Source organism: Onychomys torridus, chromosome 18 (assembly GCF_903995425.1).
Source record: "Onychomys torridus chromosome 18, mOncTor1.1, whole genome shotgun sequence".
In the NCBI taxonomy this organism is placed as follows: domain Eukaryota; kingdom Metazoa; phylum Chordata; class Mammalia; order Rodentia; family Cricetidae; genus Onychomys; species Onychomys torridus.
The window spans coordinates 61,353,343-61,372,008 of NC_050460.1; the positions used below are offsets into that span (position 1 = coordinate 61,353,343).

At 42.9% G+C, this 18,666-nt stretch overlaps 1 protein-coding gene across 2 annotated transcripts in view; it reads right to left on the reverse strand.

Annotated features, from left to right (window-relative positions):
- Window positions 1-18,666, reverse strand: part of Dnah8 (dynein axonemal heavy chain 8) — a 234,034-nt gene that overhangs the window by 147,041 nt on the left and 68,327 nt on the right. For both annotated transcript variants that reach the window (XM_036167928.1, XM_036167929.1), the window contains 10 exons: window positions 18,322-18,384; window positions 15,975-16,075; window positions 13,397-13,534; window positions 11,779-12,019; window positions 9,598-9,797; window positions 8,015-8,168; window positions 5,852-6,015; window positions 4,182-4,284; window positions 2,561-2,665; window positions 1,117-1,278 (listed from right to left, as the gene is read on the reverse strand). In XM_036167928.1, coding sequence (XP_036023821.1) covers window positions 1,117-1,278; window positions 2,561-2,665; window positions 4,182-4,284; window positions 5,852-6,015; window positions 8,015-8,168; window positions 9,598-9,797; window positions 11,779-12,019; window positions 13,397-13,534; window positions 15,975-16,075; window positions 18,322-18,384 — 1,431 coding nt within the window. The remainder of the gene's footprint in view (window positions 1-1,116; window positions 1,279-2,560; window positions 2,666-4,181; window positions 4,285-5,851; window positions 6,016-8,014; window positions 8,169-9,597; window positions 9,798-11,778; window positions 12,020-13,396; window positions 13,535-15,974; window positions 16,076-18,321; window positions 18,385-18,666) is intronic.

The window sequence follows — 18,666 nt, forward strand, 5'->3', positions numbered from 1 at the left end:
TTTAATGGTACTTGGCACATTGCAGAGAGCTTGAAAGAGACATGGGACAGAAGAACTGTTGCCATAACACCCATTCCCACCCTGACAAGATGGGATTCATGTGAGGAAAATGAATGATTATTTCCCCTCTGCATATCCATATCTATATCCCTATCCATATCCTATCTCTGTACAGTGAGATACGTACACATGTTCATCTACAACAGTGGTCTTCAACATTCCTTAGTGCTGTGAAATAATCTTTCGGTATACTGTGAAGACATGTCACTCTGATTGGTTTAATAAAAAGCTGAATGGCAAATAGCTAGGAAGGATTGGGGGAGGGGGGACAGAGAGGACACTGGGAAGAAGAAAGAAAGAGTCACAAGGAGATACCAGGGACGCAGAGCAAACAGCATGAGCTTTACAAAGTAAAGACAACTGAGCCATGTAAAAGAACATAGATTAAAAGAACAAAGATTAACAAGTTATAAGACGTAGTTAAAAACAAGCCTAAGCTATCAGCTGAGCTTTCATAATTAATAAGATGTCTCCATGTCATTATTGGGGAGCCAATGGTCCTGATGAAAAAGTCCAATTGCATGAGGCCCTTTAATACAGTTCTTCACATTGTGGTGACAAACCATAAAATTATTTTTGTTGCTAATTCACAACTTTAAATGTCTAACATGCAACTCCCCTAAAGAGGTCCTAACCCACAGTTTGAGAATCACTGATCTATAAGATAAAAATTTACATTTGCTGTCTTGAGTCTTGGCATATGTCCTTAAGAATAAGAGGCTGGGCGAGGTCACATACACCTTTAATCCCAGCACTTAGGAAGGACGCAGAGACAGGCAGATTTCTCTGAGTTGGAGACCAGCCTGGTCAATAGAGTGAGTACCAGGACAGCCAGGGCTATACTGAGAAACTCTCTCTCAAAAAAACAAAAACAAAACAAACAAACAAAAAGAATGAGAGGTGGACACAGCGCCCTGCTAGGAAATGGGTCGCATGGCACAGAACAGGGTAAGCTTGAGGGTGAGTAGAACTACAGCAGCCCCCACACTGCCGGGCTACACACAGCCCCCTCTACTTCCACATCTTTCCATCACTAGAGAATGGTGAGGACCTCACCTGGGCTGGGAAGTGGTGGAGGAAAGGCAACAGGAGAAATCCTGAATCGCTGATTTGGTAGAAGGCGGAGCGGATTATGTTATGTAAAGACGACATCTGTACTTTTAACAAGTCCAGAAGCCAAATCTCTACGGGACCTTTGGCCATCACCGGAGTATCCAACTAAAAAAGAATTATAAACATGTAACAAATATGATTATGGTATTTTTACAAATTGGCACCCTTGATAAAGCCTAATACAGTAATGCAGAATAAGCTCTTATTACATCAACTATTTATTGGTTTATTTTGTGGGAGCACTGTATGCATGTATGTGTATTTAAACGAGTGCACCCATCCATGCAGCTTTATAGTTTGTATTTTTGTTTCTCTCCCACACCCACCGTGTGTGTGTGTGTGTGTGTGTGTGTGTGTGTGTGTGTGTGTGTGTATGTGTGTACTATATGCATGTGGGTGCCCAAGGAGGCCAAAAGAGGGTGTTGGGTCTCCTAGAACTGGAGTTATAGGCAGTTATGATCCACCTGATATGTGTGCTAAGTACCAAACTCAAATCCTCTGGAAGAGCAGCAAACACTCTTAACCACTGGGCCATGTAGCACAAATCTTATAATTAAAAACCTGAAGCCAGATATTGAGGTAAATGCTGAAAGATCAGAGGAGCAGAGGAACAAGCCACTAGAGAAATTTTTCACCATTACTCAGTCCTCAGGCCAAAAAGGGAAGATTCTGTCTCCACCAATCCTCAGACTGAATGCCCCTGAGGCCTCAGCAGAAAGGGGTCTGAGCTCCTGTCTCCTCCCACCTTGTATGCCTTTCTCCACCCAGCCACGTCACTTCCTGTCTCTCTCAACCTTCCTAGTGCTGGGATTAATGGCGTGTGACTCCCAAGTACTGGGATTAAAGGTGTGTGCCACTACTGCCTGGCTCTGTTTCTCTTTTAGACTGATCAATCCAGGGTGGCTTTGAACTCACAGAGATCCAGATGGATCTCTGCCTCCCTCCCGAGTGCTAGGATTAAAGGTGTGTGCCACCACTGCCCGGCCTCTATGTTTAACCTAGCAGCTGGCTCTGTCCTCTGATCTTCAGGCAAATTTTATTTGTTAGGGTACAAACAAAATATCACCACAGGGCCATCTCTCCAGCTCTCTATGCAAAACATTGAAAGCATGGGTGAAGTAAGTTAAAAATATGACTAGGGGAAACTATAGAGACCGTGTGGTCTAAACCCTAATGTTATTGGTGATAAAAAAAAAAAAAAAAAAAACAAGTCTCAGGAAGTTAAATGATTTATCTACACTAACTCATAACAAAAGAGGAGCTCTAGAATTAGAAACCAATGTCACTCGCCCCGACCCCCCACATCCCTTGTTCATAAGTGAATTGCATTCTCCTCAACCTAAATCCTCAAGGAAGTTCTAATAACAAATGTAAATAAGTAAATTACCATAATTTTTTCACCTTCTCTTGATATAACCGCCATCATCCGGTCATAGTCTTTTGCATGAAACGTCACCTCGTTTATGTTATCAGACACTGCAGGAAGATGTGGCTGTAAGAGACACAAGGCAGAGCCGAAACATCATACACGGGGCCAAACCCATCAGCTTCCCAGATGCCTTTTTAACACCTTAGGAGAGGCTGGAGAGACAGCTCAACAGCTAAGAGCCATGTCCCGTCCTTCCACAGCACCCAAGATCAGTTCCCAGCATCCACACTGGGCAGCTCACAACCACCTGTAACTCCAGCTCCAGGGGCTCTGGCACCCTCTTCTGGCCCGCATAGACACTGCACCCATATGTGCATATGCACACAAAAATATCAACAAGATCGTTTTTAAAGCATAAAACCTTAGTTTTTCTCTCTTCGTGCAACACAAGAGAATTTACTTTCTTAGCTCAAAACTAAAAACAAAATGAAAAAAAAAAAAAGAGCAATAGAGACTACTACAACCCTTGATTAACTTAAAGGCCCATGTTTGCCGAAAGCTTGGAACTCACTATGTAGTCCAGACTGATCCTGAACTCTGTTCCTCTTGCCTTGGCCTCCTGAGTGTTGGGATTAAAGGTGTAAACCATGAAAACCAACTCTGGCCCACTTTTTAAAATCCTATGACACTGTCTCCGGCCCAGCAAGTGTCATTTCTTATACTACAGCCCAGCCCAGTGACCATCCCTGTGAGCTCTCCACATGAAGACTGAACCATACCATCCCAGCCTGCTTCCCTGCCAGGCACAGGTCCCTCTCACTTTCTCTCTCAACTGTCTTCTCTTTTTACAGCTCTTACATGTTACAGGTAAGGAAACCAAGACACTAGAAAACCAAGAGCTTGGTGAAACCACATGGTTAGTGACCAGGGAGTGTTGCACACCACCTCCACTGAACTGTGTGAAGCCAATGGGCTCCAAGATCATACAAAAATAGGATATTTTATCATCATGTATGTGTGTGCGCAGATATGCGTCAATGTGTATGCACGTGTGCTGCAGGGGGTTCTCAGAATATTTCATGTCATTCCTCAAATACAGTGCAACAGGGGCTGGAATTCACTGAGTCAGCTAGGCTAGCTAACCAGAGAATCCTAGGAGTTTGCCCATTTCTGCCTCCACAGTGCTGGTATTAGAAGCATGCACCACTATGCATGGGCTTTTTTTTGTTTGTTTGTTTTGTTTTTTTAATGTAGGTCCTGGGGATTGAACTTGGGTCCTTGTGTTTATATGACAAGCCACTTTACCATCCTCACAGCTATAGCAGCATGATGATTTTGGATTCTCATCCTTCTTGCCTGGCACTGTTAGGATATTGACTCTATTTCTGTTCTATTTATTTGTTTGTTTATTATCTATCTATCTACTTATTTATTTATTGTTTTTCGAGATAGGGTTTCTCTGTGTAGTTTTGATGCCTGTCCTGGAACTCACTCTGTAGTCCAAGTTGGCCTTGAACTCACAGAGATCCGCCTGGCTCTGCCTCCTGAGTGCTGGGATTAAAGGCGTGTGCTTCCATATTTGTTCTTGATTGCATATCCCACAGACAAAGCAACTCACTCCAGGATGCTCAGGTTGTACCTGTATAGTGTGGGAGTCACTGGCCTGTCCAAGGATTTCCAGCAGAACCGGATCAGAGACAAAGAAGAACCTTGGAAACAGCAACCGCTTCTTCTCCAAATACCTTCAAACAGTTAAGAGCATCTTACCAAGTGATCCCTTCAGGTTTGTTTGGATTTTTAATTTATTCACTTTTATTTCATGTGCATTGATGTTTTGCCTGTATGCATGTATGTGAGGGTGTCGGATCCCCTGGCACTAGAGTTACAGACAGTTGTGAGCTATCAAGTGGGTGCTGGGAATTGAACCCAGGTCCTCTGGAAGAGCAGCCAGTGCTTTTAACCACTGAGCTATCTCTTCAGCCCATCTTTGGGTCTTTTTGTTTGTTTGTTTGTTTTTGTTTGTTTGTTTTGGCCAATAAGAGAATAGCAAACACCAACAGACATTTCCCATTGGCCTCTGGGCTATTTGGTGAGAACCAAAATCCATCAGGGAGACAAGAGGGCTTCAAAACGATAAGGAGGGGAGCAAAGTCACCTATCATCTGTCACTATCTGCTTTCTCATCTGAAGCCCTCCTATGAGCCTTTGTCAGAGTACTGGGCACTTCATGGTTTAAATTTGGGATGATATTATCTCCAACCCAGGACATTCAGAGGTGAATGGAGGCCATCTATCCATGAAGCAGGAACAGAGGGCCAAACCTGGACAAACCAGGACATGTCATCACCATATTCTAAATAGAAATTGAGAGTGAACTCTGCTTTAATATTTTTTCCTTGGGGGGAGGTTCGAGACAGGGTTTCTCTGTGTTAATAGCCCTAGTTATCCTGGAACTCACTCAGTAGACCAGGCTGGCCTCAAACTCAGAGCTCCACCTGCCTCTGCCTCTGCCTCCCAAGTTCTGGGATTAAAGGCATGGTGTGTAGCCCAGGTTGGCCTCCATCTCATGATCCTCCTGCCTCTGCCTCCTTCAGCAAATCCTACCAGCATGTGCCACCACAACCACCAGTTTTCAAGAGCTTCCAGAAATGTCTTTGGGGGGAAAAAACTATCCACGCATTTGTCTGGCCAGCTCTTTTCTTACTGCATATTCTACTCCAAGCCCAAAGTGGGTTCAATCTAATCCCCTAAAAGAGAAGTCTACACACCCTAGAATCTGTAAATGGAACTTTATTTGGAAAGAGGGTCCTCTGAGAGTATAATGAATTTAAAGATCTTTTTTTAAAAGATAACTGTTTGTGTTTGAGTGTATGCCCCATGATCCCAAGGAAGCAACGTCCTAAATACCATCTACCCAGTAACAAGTGCCCTCATAAAAGAACAGAAGAAATGAAGGCCACATGAAGACACACGCATCAGGGTTATGATACAAGCCTCAGAAGCCACCATAGCTCTGTCCCAAGCTCCAAGAGAGGCCAACACCTTGATTTCACACTTCTTGCTGCCAGACCTGGGACAGAATTAACGTCTGGCGCTTTAAGCCATCAGTCTGAGGTGTTCTGCACAGAGCCCCAGGAGGCTGACACAGCGCTTTAGCCCACCCACCCCATGCCGATCTTACTGGGAAATCGAATGTATGGGACTCTTAGATTCTTATTTCCAGTTGAACCATCCCTAGAAAAACCTAAAAGGCACACAGATCTGAGTGGTTTGGGAGGAAGCAGGACATCCAAAAGGACCAACTCTCACCCTGTGAGGGACTTCTGACAGACTTCCAGCTGCTCATGTAGGTGAGGCAAAAGTTGCCCCATGGTCTCGTCCCCGACACAGCAGCTGATCACATTGGGGTTCTCGTGAGCTCGCTGCATGATTTTTATCCACGCCTTGTCAATATTCTGGAAGCGTTTGGCTTCCTAAAAACAAACCCGTCATCGGGTAAAGATTAGCATCAAGGTGACTGAAACTAACTGAAGAAAAAGTAACTCCTTTCAATGCCTCAGACCCAGCCTGTGTTCATCTCAGGCATCAGCATTGAAACAACAACAGAGAGATATTTATATATTTTCTTCATCTGAATTAATTCTGAAGAATGAGGAGACCCCGAGCCTGTAAAGCTGCTTATTAAAATGCTGCTTGATCGCAAAGGGGTTTATCGCTGATTTGTTTCCTTGCATTTAATAAAGTTCTGAAGTGCCACAGGATTAATTCCCCGAGCTAGCAACTTGAACTTGGAACTTAGTCTTTCGGCACCCAGGGTGTTTTGGTTTGATGAGCTAACTGAAGAGGCAAGGAAGATAATTTGATCTCATAGTCCTTGGAATAATCACAGCCCCACATTGCCTGGGGGGTGGGGAGGGGGGAGGCAAAGGGGAGGAAAGGCTGAAATCACAAAACAAAGCTTCATTTACATACTTGCAAATAAAATTTTCCTAGGTGCTGTGGATGTTATTAAGTTTTTCGTTCAATTGCAAAAAAAAAAAAAAAAATGCCTCTGGAAACCGGCATAATGTTCTCTCTTTTTAAAATGCCATTTTCTAATTAAAAGAATAGACTTTAGTATTAGGTTCTAAAACATGTGTTGCAAAGAGAAATGAACCATTTTCATGCTTTTTATCCTTGATTTATAATCTGCAGATAGCCTATCTGTGGAACAGACAAATTTAGGATGAGCAGGATTAATTATATAACAGGAAAGTTACCTTAAGAATAAACTATTTGTTATTGACTTTTTCTTTCTTTCTTTCTTGAGACATGATGTTCTCATGAACCCTACAGCTGGCTTCGAACTCACCACGAATCCAAGGATGACCTTGAATTTCTCATCCTCTTGACTGCATCTCCTACATGCTGGAGTTACAGGCATGCACCACCACCCATAGCTTAGGGGAATTGAAACCAGAGCTCCATGAGTGTTTGGCAAACACTGTACTAACAGAGCCACATCCTCGGCCTATTTAAAAGGCTCCAAATGGAAATGTTTCAATATGTATTTCTAATACTGTGTCTCCCCCCTCCCCCTGCAATTGTGTCTATGTCCCAATAAAACTTTATTTAAAATTATTTTTAAATTTAATTATGTGGACATGGCGGGGTATTGCCCATGAGGGCCTATGGAAGCTAGAAGAGGACATGGAGTCCCCTGCAGCTGGAGTAACAGGCAGTTGGGAGCTGCCTAATGTGGGTGTTAGCAATGAACTCCAGTCTTCTGCAAGAGCAGTGTATGCTCTTAATAGCTGAGCCATCTTTCAAACTTAAAACTTTATTTTTAAACAAGTGTCTGGGCTATAGTTTGCCAACCCTGACATGATTAATCAAGACTTGACCATATGAACCAGAGAGATGGTCCGTGTGTAAAGATGGCTGATGTCAAGCAATATGATGTGAGTTCAGTCTCCAGGACCCACAGAAGTATTGACTCACCCAGGATATGTGTAGCGTGTCATGTGTGCACACACACACATTCATACACACAAAATAAATAATATGTAAAGAAAAATAAGATTTGACCATATATCTTTGGAAAGATTTTCACAAAGACATAGATGACACCAAATATTTTTTAATAGTAACAGGGATTGAACCTAGGGTTTCATGAATGCTAGGCAAGCACTGTATACTTACAATTCCCCTGCCTCACCCTCCTGAGCAGCTGAGATCACAGGCCAGCACCATCAGGCCCAGCTCACCTAATAATTTTATAAGTAACTGCAAAAGCTCTCTTTTTTTGTTTGTTTTTTGTTTTTTGTTTTTTGTTTTTCAAGACAGGGTTTCTCTGTGTAGTTTTAGTGCCTGTCCTGGATCTGGCTCTATAGACCAGGCTGGCCTTGAACTCACAGAGATCCACTTGGCTCTGCCTCCCGGGTTCTAAGGCGTGCGCCACCATCCACTGCCCGGTCCCAAAGCTCTATTTACCTGAGGCAGCTGTTTGGCAATGTCCCCACCTACAAAGACAGCTTCAAGATAGACCCACAGGTTCTGTACCACCAGCCACTCTTCAATGATATCCGAGGAAGTGGACAACTTAAACACCCAATTCTGGATATTCTTTTTAAATGGAGCATTGTATCTAAAAACAGAGAATACAAAGCATGTTTTTGACTGCAGTGAGGATGGTCTGTGGCTGGTACTGGGGTAGGATTTGCAGATATATTTGGTGCTTCACAGATATCTGGGAGGAGGGTTTCCCAGAACAAGGAATTTCTCAAATAACCATGCACCTGCTAGCAGGGCCCTGTGCACTGCTGGAAACTGATTCTCAGTTGAATTCTCCTCCCAGAGAATGGTGAAAGCATTTTATGGTGTCATAAGTATATTTTACCAGGTTATGTGCAAGTATAAGATTCAAGGATTCAAACCCAATGCTCACCTCTTGCTTCCTGGGCACCTTCATACATGTGACATACACACAAATACACATAGGTACACATATATTTAAAAACAAAACAAAACAAAAAACCTACTGCAATTAGTTAGGAGCACTGAGGCTACACATGCTCAAACCAAAGACCAGAATCCCTTGGCAGCTGTCATTCCCCAGGTCAGCCCACAGCCTGTTTTCAAGAGGCTGCTAGCCATGAAAGTCAGCATGGCAAATCTGCAATGATCTGTGGGAATCACCAGCCCTGAAATTAGGAACCAATGATTATGATATCGTCACCTTTGCTAGGCATACTCAGATTCAAACCGTGGATCTTTACGTCAACACATCCAAGCCACCATTCCCTGACCCAGGATCTTTAGAGACCCAAACACAGGCTGGGGCCAGAGGTCAGGCTGGCTACCAGTCATTAGCCAGGGATCCCATCTCAGAGAGTTTTGTTCCCTGAACATTGACCTCTGTTGATGACGGAGCTGTGGTGTAGGGATGTAAGGGGGAGCACAGTCAAGAACTACCAGAAATGGAGAGATGGCTCAGGGGTTAAGAGCACTGGATGCTCTTCTAGAAGACCAGAGTTCAGCTACCAATACCCACATTAGATGGTTCCCAACCATCTGTAACTCAGTTCCAGAAGATTCAATACCCTCTTCTGGACTCCATGGACACCTGTATGCGTGTGGCATACACACAGACTGATAAACACATACACATAGTATTAAAAAAAAAAAAAAGAACAAATATTGCGATCAGCTACAAGGGCTGAGTCTACAAATGCTCTCACTGGGTGACAACTAGAACAAGGAATGGCTAAACAGAGATGAGGAGAGGCCATCTTGATGGGGAGCATAATACTTGTTAAGTTGCCAATGGTGGTGCTAACAAGTCTGATCACTTGCACCCTGGAAAAATAGGAGAGTCAGTATCTCCAAAGACCAAAGAGAGATGGCGTGGCCATGGCTCCTAAGGAAAACAGACACTTTGTGCAGACAAGTACAAAAAAGCATGAAAGGTAAGGCAGAATCTGATCTAATGCCCCAGCTACAAAATTATGTATTTACCTGGTAGTTTATGATGATAGATCCCAAATTTATATCTTACCTGTGAATGATAAAATTACCTGTTGCTCAGCAAGGAACCTAAGACCATCAAGCTGTCCTCCATCAGAGTGATAATTTCTCCAGACTCCGTCCCTTTGAGCAAGAGCTCGCCTTTCCCCTTAAATGCTGCAAAACTCAGGTTTTGGTTGGTCCAGTTCTCAATCACCTGCGTCAGCTTGGCTTCAATATCCTTCTCCTTAATGGCAGATATGCAGATATCCTTCAAAGGAAGAGGGGAGAGCCAGGGCGTTCTCAGCAGCAAATCACGTGCACCGGGAAAATCACAGCACTTGTAGCAGGGAGGGACCAGAGGCCGCCCTTCCTCAGTGAGTTAACTCATAGCTGAGAAAGCCAAAGTTCCCATGCTGCAGGTTCCCATTGGAACCAATGAAAAAAATCTAGAGAAGGCAGACATGGGAGAGGGCTCAGCAGATAAAGGCGCTTGCAGCCAAGCATGATGATGGCGCTCACCTGGTGGAAGGAAAGAACCAACTCCTGGAAGTTGTTCTGTGACTTCCCCATGCTCACCATGGACACACACACACACACACACACACACACACACACACACACACAATTATATATATATATATATATATAATATGGGAAAGGAAAACTATAATACCATTTTAAATTTCAACTAAAAATAGACTCAGTTAAAAAAAACAAAAAATCATTGACTTAAAAATTTGGACAAAGCATCAAAGCATTCTGAGGAATTCACCAAGAACATAATACACAAATATCATAAACTTTGGGTTTTTTTTTGAAGTACACCTTTTCATTGGTGTACTTCAGAAATCCTGTACACCTTAGTCTACATGATTAATGTTGTTTTTCCTCACAACTGCCTTATTCTTTTTTTTTTTTTTTTTTTTTTTTTTTTTTTTTTTTTTTGGTTTTTCGAGACAGGGTTTCTCGGTGTAGCTTTGCGCCTTTCCTGGAACTCACTTGGTAGCCCAGGCTGGCCTCAAACTCACAGAGATCCACCTACCTCTGCCTCCCAAGTGCTGGGATTAAAGGCATGCACCACCACCGCCCAGCCTCCTTATTCTTATTGGCCCAAGCATATGTCCACAATTCTAACTGACTAGCTATGTGTCTCTAACATGTTGTCTATCCCTTATAGGCGTGGCACATTTTCCAACTTTACCTTCCACTATTCCTCAACAAACATAACAAACACACTATCTATACAAGCTATTTTGAAAGAGTAAATAAAAGTTCAAGCTGTCCTTTTTCAAGAAATATAGAGGGCAAAACAACACTTTGAATCAAGAATCAAGAAATCAAGGCTGGGCATGGTGGCACACTTGGAAGGAAGAAGCAGGTGGATCTCTGTGAGTTTGAGGCCAGCCTGGTCCATATAATGAGTTCCAGGATAGCCAGAGATACATAAGTGAGGTGGGTAAAAGCAGGTACAGCTCTTGCAGAGGACCTGAGGTCAGTCCCCAGAACCCACATCACATGGGTCACAACTGCCTGTGACTCCAGCTCCAGGGAATCTGATGTCCTCTTCTGTTCTATGTGAGCACGGGCAATCATGTGCGCATACCCACACCTATTTATACACATGTTTAAGATAAATCTTAAAAACAATTCAAAAATCTGTGTAAGCCATGCAGGAAGGGAAAGCAGGCACAGGCTCTCTCTTGGGTTGATGCTACAACAAAGTAAAGCAGATGACGAAAGAGTGGTTGCTGTAGGCAGGAAAAGGGATGGGAGACAGGAGCCCTACTGTCACAGAGCAGAACAAGGTGACCATTCTTTATAATGGCATTGTGTATCTAATGAAGAACCAGGAAAGGGGGACTCGAAGGACACAAACATAAGGAAATGACAAAGACAGAGAGACACATGAAGTGCCCTGTCCTGACCATGACACATTCTATACATGTATTGAATCCTTACTCTCTGTTCTATAGATACCTGCAATGGCGTGTCAAAAGTAAAGATAAATGTCTGAGCTAGAGAGATGGCTCAGTGGTTCACTCCACCCACACCAGGCAGCTCAGAACCACCTGTAACTCCAGCTCCAGGGGATCTGACACCCTCTTCTGGTTTCTATAGACGCTTACACTCAAGTGCACATCCCCACACAGAGCCCATCACATGCAAACACATAATTAAAAATCAAATGACTTGAGAAGAAAAAGGCAACATTCCTTAACGGCCCACCAATACCTCATTCTCTTACCCACCTCAATGTCATCCTTATTCTTCAGGAGCGGTGCTTCCATGATATTTCTCAGACAAAACGAATCCGATTCCACATCGAACGGGGTGCCCGTGAGCTCAGAGATGCGGTCCCAGTGTCTCTGCTTCATCGCCTTATTGGTCATCATTTCCAGGAGAGGACACGACTCACTGAAATCGTCAATTCTCTTTTTGAGATCCAGAAAAGCCTGCCAATCTTTCAGTCCTTTGGGAAGTTTCCGACATCTTTCAGGAAAGAAAAGGGGAAAAAGATTTCTCACCTGTGCAGTTGTTTTGTTGGTTTTGGTTTTGAAGAAAGATGGTTTTTCCCCCTTTGAAAAAAGTGTTATGAACAGATAGCAATAAAATAATGTGAAGTATCTTTTTTTGTGGAATATTCCTTTACGCTGTGTGTAGTGGGTAGCCATCCCAGCCTTGGCCTGGAAGTTCCAACCCCCATGGAGGCTTCGGTAATGGTCACACCCACAAGGCAGGGCTGAGGGAGGAAGTTGAAGACCCAGGATCGAGAGGAGAGGCTTCTCTTGGTTCCGGGACCCTAGACGCTGGAGGTAGACTGAGCAGAGTTCTCCAGAGAACACCGCCTGACTGCGCCATACCTTTCCCAGACCCTGCAACCTATCCCTTCATTTGTAAGTTACCCCACAAAATAAACCTCCCTTTTAACTAAGTGGAGTGGCCTTAATAATTTCACCAATATCTGGCGCCCAACGTGGGGCACAAACCCAAGACCCTGAGATTAAGAGTCTCATGCTCTACCAACAATGTGTCACTGTGAGTGGTTAAATAAAGAAGCTGAATGGCCAATAAGGTTAGGTGGGAGAGCCAGGCTAAAGACACTGGGAATAAGAAGGGCAGAGTAGGAGGAGTCTCCTGCCTGACATGGAGAGGAAACAGGAAGTGCAAGATGAAAGAGAGGTAACGCCATGTGGCAGAATGTGGATTAATAGAAGTGGTTAATTTAAGTTATAAGAGTTAGTGAGTAATAAGCCTGAGCTATCGACCAAGGATTTATAATTAATATTAAGTATCTGTGTCAGTTATTTGGGAACTAGTAGGCAGGAAGGAAAAGTTTGCCTACATCTTTTCTTCTACTTTTTATTTTATGTGTATAAGTGTTTTGCTTGCATGAATGTCTGTGTACTACTTATGTACCTATGTGTCCAGGAAGGCCAGAAGAGGATATCAGATCCCCTGAAACTGGAAGATGGTTGTAAGCTATCATGTGGGTGCTCAGAATAGAACTCAGGTCCTTTGGAATAATAGCTAGTGCATTTGATTGCTGAGCCAATTCTCCCAGCCCTGAAATACTTTTTTTTTTTAAGATTTATTTTTAATTATGCAAGGGTGTCTATATGTGGACATGTGTGCACCATATGCATGTAGTACCCAGGGAGATAAGAAGAGGGTGCCATGTAGTTGGGAATTAAAAGTGGTTCTGAGCCACTGGATGTGGTTGCCAAGAACTGAACTTGGGTCCTCTGAAAGAGGAAGAAGCACTCTTAACCCCTGAGCCATCTCTCCAGCCTCAGCTTGTAAATCACCTGACAGAGGCCTTGTAAGATAAACACTGTAAGAAAGCCAGCTCATGTGACCAAGGCTCACCTGTTCTGGAACTCCTGAAGCTCCGCATTGATCTTTTCAATGTCTACGTCTCCCCAAAGTATTTCATAATAACCACTGATGCTGCCCATGACAGTATCATACAGTCCATACAGCTTCTGAAGCAAGTTGAGTTCTTTTCTGAGGAAGAAAATCGTGGTGTGTTAAGTGTCTCAACACAGATGCTTTCAATATAGAGTCTTTGTTAAAGTCCCTTCCCTAAGCTCAAGGCCCACAGCATCCAATATCACAGAGTCACTTAGCATTAACAAGTGCTTTGATTATTTTATGAAGGACTAATCTGGACTCTTGTCTAATGCTAAGACACATACTACAATGTTAGTTACCTTGTTTGTTGTTTAGGGTTTTTTTTGGGTTTTTTTTTTTTTTTTTTTTTTTTTTTTTGAGATAGGGTCTCACTATATAGCTCTGGCTGGCCTGGAACTCACTCAGTAGCCCAGGCTAGCCTTGATCTCACAGAGATCTCCCTGCCTCTGCCTCCTGAGTGCTGGGATTAAAAGTGTGCCCCATCACACCCAGCTTTAGTTATTCTATTTCTCAAATTCTTAAATCATTTTTCTTTTCCATGACCCTAAGAATGATTTCACTTTTCCTTGGAAGTTATTCCCAGGGAGGTCAAATGTGTGCCAAGAAGGAAGAAGAGAAAGGAATTTCTACATTTCCTACAGGTTAACATCACAGTGGAAAATCTACTCTATCGTCCCTCAGGTGGCATGCCATGTTTCAACAAAATGTAAGAGCAGAGCTCTGAAGACACTATGTCTGTGTCTTTCACTTGTTTAACTTTTACTTAATATGGCCAAGAATTCAGAATTACTCCATGTCTTCCTAAAACAACATAGAAACAAATTGACAACGTACATGAGTTCATTAAACTTGATAATTTATGATGAATGATAGATTTCAGGAGCCTGCAAGATGGCTCCACAGCCAGAGGTACTTATCTCTAGCCAAGTCTGAGTTTGAACCCTGGGTTTGTGGGTCTCACATGGTGGAAAGAGATCATCAACTCACATAAGTTGTCCTCTGATCGCCACACACATGCTATGGCACATGTACACACATGCGCATGCACACATACACACACACACACACACACACACACACACACACATACACACACACAAATAAATGTGACATAATTTTTAAATAAAATAAAATGTCATTATAAAAATAGTCCATGTGCCAGGCATAGTGGTGTACTCCTTTAATCCCAGCACTCAGGAGGCAGAGGCAGGCATACATCTCTGTGAGTTCAAAAGCCAGCCTGGTCTAAAGAGTGAGTTCCAGGACAGCCAGGGCGGTTACACAAAGAAACCCTGTCTCAGGAAAAAAAAAAAAAAAAAAAATGGTCCATGAGTCTGATGGCTACATGCCTGCTATCCTGGATGGAGATTATCATGTTGAATCTCGCACCAAGAGTGTGAGTAAGAATTGCTCAATGCTCATGTAAAAGAGAAACTTTTCTAGAACCCTACTTTAGAGCCTAATTCAATGAGCCACAGATGAGAACCAGATGTCTGCAGTTCTAACACAACTGGTGAATGGGAGAACAAAACCATCTACCCTAAACAGCGGAATCACTCATCTGTTTTATCATTTGTCTATCTCCTGATGAAAGTCAACAGCCAAGACTCTAAAAGCACTGTTGTAATGCCCTACCCACCTCCCAGTGCCGGGGATCAAACCCAGGGCCTCACACATGCTAGGCCAGTGCTCTACCGCTGAGCCATGCCCCCAGTCTTAACCCTGCTTCTGAGAAAAGATTCTATTAACTGTATCTTGTTTAAATCCTAAACATGTTGCTTAAAATCAAGCAAGCTATTTAACCACGAATTTCAGGACAATCCATGTCTTCTACCCCATTGGGCAGAACACCCTTGATGTAAATGTAGTAAGAAGAGAAATCAAGCATTAGGATCAAAACTGCAGTACCTCTGATTCACTAATACTGTCCAAGATTGATAAAAAGGGAAAGTAAGTTATAAGCTAACTTTATGCAAGGCCAGAATTACAGCAATGGACTCCCCACCTTCTCCAGAACGCTTTCTTTTGTATATGGATATTACTTTTCTGTTGATGTGATAACATACTCTGGCAAAGAACCTCCAGAAAGGAAGGATTTTATTTGGGGGGGGTTTGTTTTTGGGGGGCTGTTTGTTTTAGCTTGTAGTTTGAGTTAATGTCCCCCAGAGAGAGAAAGATGAGGCAGCTGGTCACAGGGCATCCACAGTCAAGAAGAAGGAAGTGATGAGTGCCAGCGCTCAGTCTTAGGATCCTAGCCTAGGGAATGAGGCTCCCCGGAGTGAGAAGGTCTTCCCACTTCAGTCAACCTGACAGTTCCCCATGGGCATGACCGCCTGGGGTCCCTCTCCCAAGTGATTCTAGAGCCCATCAAGTTGACAGCTGAAAGGAGGCATCACAGAGATTATGTGTGCACCTAACAAGTCAGACACATTAGGTATAAGGGGGATATTCAGGTACATCCTGAGCTATGTCTTCTACGTATGGGCAGTATATATTGATTTACATGGAACACTCATACATGTGCAGAACTCACCTGATTTTATGCAAAACTTCATAGTCTGTCACGGGTAACCCGAAAAGTTGTTCCCCAGATGAGTAAGTAACAAATTTCCTCCATAGATCATCAAAATTGGCCTATAACAAAGATTTTAAAGTTTTACTGACATGGAATTAATTCAGATCCCATTAAAGTATAATTTATTATAATTGAGAGAAAGGGTAATACACAGGGAAGAAGGATTTGTGGGGCAAATTTATTCTTATCCAAGTCACCTGGGGAAGGCAGAGTGCTTAGGAAAGTTACTTTCAAGCATTCTACACGCATCTGTTTTATATTAAATTCATTCGTTAATGAACTAAGTGGTCTCCAGAAATGCCGTATTTCAAATCCCTGTCTGCACATTTGAAAGTAATAAAATGGTATTTTAAAAATCTGTAGTTTAGGCTTTTTCGCTACTTTAGACTAGCAATCTCTCTCTCCCCCAGAACTCAAAAATGAGAAAAGCATTAGCACAATAGAGCCAGCCTGTTCTCTCTTTATGCAAGAGAGAGCCCATAAAGTGAAAGATTCAATAGCAACACCAAGGGTAACACACATCTTCTCTTTTCTTAAGATTTATTTTATTTTTACCTATGCATATGCATGTGTACCTGTGTGTGTGCAGCGCCCATGGAAGCCAGAAGAGAGCAACGGATTCCCCAAGAGCTGGGGTCACAGGTGGCTGTGAGCCACCTGAGGTGGGTGCTGGGAACCAAACTCAGATCCTCTGTAAGAGCATAAGCTGAGCCATCTCTCAAGCACCCTCGTTTTTTTTTTAATTTTTTTAATGAAAAATTGAATAGCATACACTTGACTGCTAAAGTATGAACCATGTTCAAGGCATGGATACAACAGTAGTGATCTACCTGGTACAATATAAACACTCCACGCAAGTCCCATGGAAGTCCCTTCTCCATAGAGTGGAACATCTCCCTAAATGCCCCCACTTACCTCTTAATGTTGAGCCTGTACACAAACTATAAATTCTCCTTCGCCTGTCTAACTCTGATTGTTCCTCCACAATGCATCTGAGATGCCTCTTCTTCCAGGGAGCCTTCTCTGCTTGTCCCAGTAGTTCCCATCTGGGCTGGGAAACCCCATAGCCCTGCTTCCAAATCCCCAGTTTCCATAACTCGATCATGGCACTCACAGTGTGGCTTCAGAATCGTGTTCTCTAGCTCCTGTGTCCCTGTCAGCTTAGAGATAACCACCACTCCTAACCGAATCTCAGATTTATTTATATTTATTGTATGTGTACAAGTGTTTGTCCGCATGCACATATGTACACTGTACGTGCAGCACCTAAAGTGGCCACAAGAAGCCACTGGACACCCTGGAACTGGAACTACAGATGGCTTTGAGTCACTATATGGGTGCTGGGAACCAAACCCAGGTCCCTGCAGGAGCATCAAGTGCTCTTAACCCCTGAGCCATCTCTCCAACCATCATCCCCCTTCAATGGTTGAAAGTACAAGAGGGACAGGAAATATAAAAATATTCTATAGCCACTGTAGGAAATAGGGTTTGTAAAAGAGGGGAACATAAACAGAGAACAGAATTCCTTAGGGCTTGTGGAGGGCAAATTCATTGAGCATTCCATGAGTTTAGAGAATGTCATCCAAATGGATGTGTTATTTTTCTCAGGATGTTCTCAGTAATCTGAGTACAGAAAGGGGTAAAGAACAAGGAATATTACACAGTCTGGACCATAGAAGCTTTAGAGTGTGCATGTAACAAGGAAGACTGACATTGAGAATACAAGGCAAGCAGGAAAGTGACTACCCGATATCCAAACTCTTATGCTGATAAAATATATTGTACTACCAATTTTCTTCACTTTATATATCAACAGAGATGCTAAGAAATGGGACAAAGTATTGAGTTCACAGTCAAGGAACCATTTCTAACAATATTGAGATTCTGTGTACAGCCTGGAAGGAGGAGGGGGGAGGGAGGGAGGGAGGGAGGGAGAGGAAGAAGGGATAGATAACACTGTTTGGAAGATCAGACTGCAAGGCTGGGTATAGTAGCCAAAACTAGTAATCCCAGCACTGGGGAGGTGGAGGCAGATCTCTGGGGCTTGGTAGCCAGCCTAGTCTATTTGGTAAGTTCCAGGCCATTGAGAGACACGATCTCAAAAGAAAAAGGAAAGAAAAGGAAAAAAAGTCAATAATGCCAAGGAACGACATCAAGGTTGTACACACACACAATTAGACTGCAACTAAAATTTGTGTGTATTTTAAACATTAATTTTTCTATTATATGTTAAAACATAACATTTCCTCTAAAACCACATTTTAAAATACAGCTTTGTCAGTGTAACAGAAGAAACTGTTTTTACCTGGAATATCTGCAGCCTGTTGCTAGCTTCTTGGGGTGGGGTATTTGGAACCATGGGTCCTTCCTGTAAGAAATAAAATCATCAAGCCAGGCGTTGGTGGTACAGAAGCAGGTGGATCTTTGTGAGTTCGAGGCCACCCTGGTCTCCAAAGCGAGTTCCAGGAAAGGCACAAAGCTACACAGAGAAACCCTGTCTCAAAAATCCAGGAAAAAAAAAAAAGAAAAAAAAAGAAAGAAAGAAAGAAAGAAAGAAAGAAAGAAAGAAAGAAAGAAAGAAAGAAAGAAAGAAAGAAAGAAAGAAAATCATCTCCATTCTTACTCCTGACCAATGCATGTGTCAGCTTAC